This window comes from Trachymyrmex septentrionalis, unplaced genomic scaffold (assembly GCF_001594115.1).
Source record: "Trachymyrmex septentrionalis isolate Tsep2-gDNA-1 unplaced genomic scaffold, Tsep1.0 scaffold71, whole genome shotgun sequence".
NCBI classification, from domain to species: Eukaryota; Metazoa; Arthropoda; class Insecta; order Hymenoptera; family Formicidae; genus Trachymyrmex; species Trachymyrmex septentrionalis.
In genome coordinates this window covers 696,035-702,688 of record NW_017305895.1, presented here as the reverse complement: position 1 = coordinate 702,688, position 6,654 = coordinate 696,035, and the positions used below count along the sequence as shown (strand labels likewise).

The 6,654-nt window shown below is 23.1% G+C and overlaps 1 protein-coding gene across 1 annotated transcript in view; it reads right to left on the bottom strand.

Moving 5' to 3' along the window:
• Positions 1-4,904: 4,904 nt before the first annotated feature.
• The window catches only part of LOC108753737 (pheromone-binding protein Gp-9-like), a 3,106-nt gene continuing 1,356 nt past the window's right edge, over positions 4,905-6,654 (bottom strand). The window contains exons 2-5 of the mRNA XM_018495600.1: positions 6,490-6,571; positions 5,741-5,853; positions 5,320-5,431; positions 4,905-5,106 (exon numbers count right to left, since the gene is read on the bottom strand). Of these exons, the coding sequence (XP_018351102.1) occupies positions 4,976-5,106; positions 5,320-5,431; positions 5,741-5,853; positions 6,490-6,571 (438 nt within the window). The 3' untranslated portion in view covers positions 4,905-4,975. The remainder of the gene's footprint in view (positions 5,107-5,319; positions 5,432-5,740; positions 5,854-6,489; positions 6,572-6,654) is intronic.

Here is a 6,654-nt window from a genome sequence, read left to right as displayed (position 1 = left end):
TTAAAACTATTTATAAATAGCATAAGATAATAAAGAAACATAATGTATATTTAGTTATGTGAATTTATAAATGTGAATGTAGAAACTTATAAATAGGTTTTAGAAGATCTCTAATTATATTTTAAGAAAATTAGGTAAGAAATTATAAATTTAAATTCTAAGCTTATACACATATAATATACACACTATTATCACAAGTAGAATTAAATATTTATAGTTAATTGAGATGGAAAACACTGCTTCATAAATTATATAACTTTCATATATTATATAACTTTATCAATTATTGAAGACTGTGTAGATATTGTACGTAATAGATATTGCTAGAAAATAGAAAACCGATGCAACATCTATTTTTAATTTATTATTAACATATATCATTTATTTGTTATAACAACATTTTTTAGAAAATGAGTTTTAAATTATTAAAATTTTGTAATATTAATTTTGAAATGTTAATTTTAATGCAATAATTGATTGAGGGAATAAAAATATGTTTCTTCTTTTTTTATTTACGTTTCTGAACTTTTTCTGTAAGCAATTAAAACATGGCAATTTTTGCGTTATGTTGTTGTAGTAAATAAATGATATAAATTTAACGATTAATGCATCTTACATTAATTATACAGACACATATATACAAACACACACATAATAGGAAATAATAAATACATAATAAATAAATGCATAAAATCTAATTCATAGAATATAAGTCTATATACATGTATCACTGCTAAATACAATATATATCACAAATTCTAGTCAATAAATGGTTATGCTTTTTATATAAATTACAGAACCATAACTATATAAACAAATTAAAATCAAGAAATTACGCCTCAATTATTTATTAATATATGTTATGTATAAAGTTCTATGATTAATATCCAAATGTAAATTAAAATTTATAAAGATGCAATGTTTATAATATAAAGTAAATGTTAAAAAACGATTATGTAAGCTGTATGCTTCTAATGATGGTTTTACTTTACAAATAACAAGATAAAAATATACAAAATATATGTAGCCTATACAAAACATACTTAATTAATCACACAGTTTACGCTCTAACGAGATAAAAACATAGAATTTTATCATTAAAATTAAATCTAATGGCATTACATATGTGTTATCATTATTACTTCATTCGCAAATTCCATATATAATAAATATAAAGATTACAATGAGAAAAGAATATATATTTTAAATATATATTTGTTATTCAACTTTATATGAATATTTCTTTTAAAATTCTAATACTATTTTAATAATTACAGTATTATTTTATTAAATATAAGAAGCGAGATCTGAGCAAATATACATTTTTATTAGGAAATCAATATATTATTGTACACAAAAATGACATCAGGCTGCGTTTATTATTCAAATTTGTTTATGGTATTTTATGTATAATATTTAAAACTATTTACTTTTCCAGAAATTCGCTGCTTATTTTTAAGATATATTCCAAAAAAAACAAAAATTTTTTTGCATTTTTCTATAATACAATATTTATTACTAAAATACATATGAAATTAGTAAAATTCTAGACAACACAAATCGGTTTACAATCGGAACATAAGAGGGGTTTTTATACGGTTCTCATATAAAAATGTTTTAAAGATATTTTTTTAGACGTCTTTAAATCGTGTTTATCCCGATTTTGGACTTTGTGTTTATTAAAATAAAAAATAATATAATTAAAAAGTGACGAAAATATAAAGTACATAATATATATGTATAGATCTTCTGTACTTATTATTAAAATAATAAACTATGATTTTCTTTTTTTTCCGATGGCTTAACATTCAATGTAACCAATTTGTTATGTCTACATAGGTATGTGAATAGTTAAATTTTCACTGCATCAACTTAAAAATTGAAAATGTCTTATATTTTTAATTAATATTTAGAAATGTTATCTATTTTGAATTTGATCACTGCAGTTTTCAATATGAAACTCAGTAAAAATTACAAAGTAGCTTTGGTAGGCTATATTGAATCATACCTTTATTTACTTGATTAAATTAAATATATATTTAACCCTTTCGTTCCGGCAAAAATGTGTGCGATTGTGCTTCCTTTGTGCAAGGAAGTTTGCCGCAAGTGTCCATTTTTTAGATAATTGAATATACATATATGCAGTTTTACAAAATAAATTTTTCATTATTAATGTTATAATAAAAATCATATTTTATTATTTATTTCACATTTATGTACATGAATGATAAAAATGTAATACGGCATGTTACGTGGACATCAACAATAGTCGGCGCCACACAGGATCAAAAAGGTTAAAAAAATATACTTCCATACATGTACGAGAGTTATTTAAAAAGTTTTGAGCCTCAACATGAAGATGGCATTACTCGTCAAAACCATTCTGGTATTACAATCGTACATGCTTTAAAAAATATCTGTGAAAATTGTAGCCATTTTGGACGCTCAGTTGTCGTTTGACAATTATTTGTGCCAGTTGATGTCAGTGGTTTTATAAAAATGGAAAAAATCGAATATTGTGTAAAAATTCAGGAATTGCGGTTCGAATTGATTGATCATCTACCGATCCATTCAACAGATCTGGTCCCCAGCGACTTTTTCTGTTTCCTAGGCTCAAAATTTGGCTCGGAAGACAGAGATTTTTATCGAACGAGATCATCGCATCCGAAAGCCTATTTTGCAGAGCAAGACACCAACTATTATTTGAATGGGTTAAAGGGATGGGAACATAGCTGAGAAAAGTGTGTCGACTAAAAGGAGATTATGTTAAAAAATAAAACTGAATTTGATTGAAAAAATACTTGTTTCTATGTTAGGCTCGAACTTTTCAAACGACCCTCGTCTATATAAATTACCTTCAATCATGAGAACATCCGTAGCTATTTTCTTGGGTACTCTTTTTTTTAGCAAATTTGTAGCGTATTCGACCCAAGTGAATTTGCATCAACCTAGATTGGATTAATAACGTTGAATACTCCTATTAGTGGAATATGTAATGTCAACCCATAGAACATTATCCAACCCAAATAGGAGCAAATCCGCTCGGGTCGAAAACGTTATTAATATACATAATTGTAGCGCTGAATTAATCCCTTTATTTAATATTGTTAAGGAAAGAATATAAAAAAATCTTGTTATTTGTAATTAATTTACATTAAAATTTTTAAAAAATTTTATTGTTTAATATATTGTTTAATCCGTGTTTAAATTTTTTAGTAAAAAAATACTTATAAGATTAAAATCATAAATACATAAAACATAATAATGTCTTTATCTTTTAATAAGATCTTTCACATATATAATTTTATTATTTCTTACTACTAATAAGAGCATTAGAGAATTTTACAGAACCAAATAACGTAAAATAACGTAACTTCTGCCAGTAACAGATATGTATACTTAGATTAAAGTTGAGGTCAAGGATCGTGTACAAGCATATCGTGCAAATACAAGAATAAATGATAAATTATTTATAATACTTAGGCTCCATTGCAGATACGAATTGTTTATAAAATATACATATGAAATTTTTTTATATTATAATAGGTTGACCAACAAGTTCTTTTGGGAGGAAATGCGGTTAACATTAAATAACATTACTAAATGTTTATTCATAATTTCATTAATTATTCAACAATGATTTTGTGAAAGGTAAATGTGTAGTTTATAAAGAATTTGCTAAGATTGAATTTTTAGTATTTGATGTTGTTTTTTATATAGAGGATAAGAATGAATGTTTTCGGCACATCATGTTTTATTTACATAAAGAAAAAATTGCTCCACGTATTTATAAAAAATTATCTGCTGTGTACGAAGATGACACTGTGTGAGTGAACTATTTGTGAGTGATTCCGACATTTCCGTTGTGAAATCGACTACTAATTTACTACTTTCCGGACAGCCGGTTGAAAAAATTATGAAGTTGTTTGTAAGATGGCTTAAAGTTATGCAAAACAATGAATACATTACTGATTAGTAAATACGATTTGAAATATAAATATTTTGTTTTTGACTTTTGTTTAAAAAACAGAATTATTGGTCAACATACGTACATTTCCTGAAATATGTGTACACATGTTTATGTTTTATTTTTTAATTTTCATTCTTAACATTTATATTATACAAATTTATCAAGTACATATAACAATAATTTGTCTTTATATATGTATTTTATTTAGATTCTAGACTTCTGGTAACATTTAGAAATGTTTAAACAAATTAAATTTGGCACAAATCAAATATTAGTCTAATGGTTAGTTAATTAAAAGAAATAACATAAGATGTAAAGTTCTGTTTATAATTTTAAATTTGTTTAATTATATAGCACCTACTATTAAAACTATAATTGATTTGCAATCAAGATATCGTAATCAATACATCATCAAAAAACAATTAATAATAATAATGTATAAGTCGAGTTATGTTTACACAGAACAAAGTGTGAATTTATAATTATTAATATATTTTTATTATAAAAAACAATGTATATACAAAAATTAATTAATAATTTTTATATAATTTGATGTATATAAAATGTAAATTACACATAGTACATTAAAATGTACATGTAATTATTATAGCTGTGTAAGTATATTCGCATACAAACGACTCCGTTAAAAAAAAGAAGTGAAATTAATGGAAAATTTAATTATTCAAAAAGTTTATATTTTAAGAAAAATAAAAATACAGAATTTTATAAAAACAATTTCAATATTTATGCGTAATTATATCCTTATTATATTTTATTAACTTATCTTCTTTTATTTGTATAGTATTATAATTTTAAAAAGTTCGTAATTCTGATTTATCAAGTTCCAATATCGATAGAATCGATATTTTATTTAAACTAAAATATAAAAATATATCAAAATAAAAGAAAACCAAATATATATACATATATTTCTTTATTGAAAATGTCTGTACAGTGTAGATTTTAATATTTTAATTTAATTTTAGCCACTCTTAATTATATTCGCTATTTTGCGGATTCATTCTCATGTTCATGATCATGTTCATGATCATTTTCATGTTTATGCCTGTGTTCAAATTTTATGACACATGCAGAAAGATTAAAAGCTTTTACGCATTTTTCTGTAAGGTCTTTTGCTAAAATAGAAAAAAATAAAATTAGTAAGTAATAAAAAGTAAAGTGCGTATGTTGTACTCTCTCTTAATGTTAAAATAGAAAAGTTAAATGCATGATAACTTATTTAATAATTATTATTGTAGACAATTATACTAAACATAATTACATATTTATTAAGATCTCGATTACCTGGGTTATCTTACATATATGATGTGATTATGTATATAACTTACATTCATTTATGCAAGTGTCCAGACATTCCAATCTTTGATCTCCTGGTTGAACACCTGTTTTCTTTATGAATTCGCTATGCATCTTTTCTACTTTATATTCTGCATCTTCCATCTAATGTTTACAAAAAAAGTTTATAAAATATTAATAATTAAAGATATAATAATTCATCAGATTACTTTTTTAAATGCATATATTAAGTCTTATGATATTTTTTAAACTATATTGTTTAATGTAATAATATATAAGAGCATTAAATTATTAATAAAATATACAATTGGAAAATTAATATTGAACCAAATAGAGCATCACATAAAAGATATTATGAGAAAAATAACGTTTTAAAATGTTCACAACATTTTATTATTTAAACATTTCAAAGCTCAGACATTTTTTTTAAGAAAATAACAAAAAACTACTTGCCAGTCCTGCCTTTTGTAGTAAACATTGCATGACACAACCATTCTTGTTTAGTTTTTCTTCACTTTCGGATTTGTATCGATCATGTGTTATGTCATGTACTGTTAACATGACATCTAGAAATTTAATTAAAAAGAATTTAATTTAAAAAAAATATGAATTTTGTATCTATGTAAAGAATTACAAAAAATTTGTTAATGTTTTAAAAAATATTGTAAATATGCAAATTTTTATTTAAATCTTTTTTATGTATTTGTAATAAAATAGTCTTTGTATAAATATTTAAATTATTATGTATCAATTTTTATTTGATCTTTAATTAATTTAGAAGTAATTATTTTTGCAATTACGTATTAAAATTTTAATTTTGGAAAATATTCAAATATTGTAATTGTATATTTATAAAATAAGACTGTTTTTTTAAAATACACAAATTATTAATAAAAACATATCTTTTCTCTAATTTTCATTTTAAATAATCTTTAATAACAACTACTATTATAAAATTTTAATATTTTTATAATCAGGACATTAACAAATTCAATTAATATTACAAAAATTTATTTCCAGTGTACTAAAACTACATTCTTCTTTTTATCTTCTTTTAATTTTCATTAAATGAAAAAAAGAAAAAAAAATTTTATTCAATTTTGATTCAATGAAATAGTCGATAAAATACCGCTGACATTAGCATTATCTATCAAAAACCCACATTTAGTTTTACGTTAGTTTGTATGTGCTCGTAGACTTACCATCAGATACATTAGTTTCAGTTAAACAGGTATTGTAATTTGCACTGTCGGATCCTAATTTCTTCGAGTCAACAGTACAAGACTAAAACATATGAAATTTTATTTTTAATGAATTTTTCTACTTTGATTAAGTTGTTTTATATGCAATACATATGTATATATATA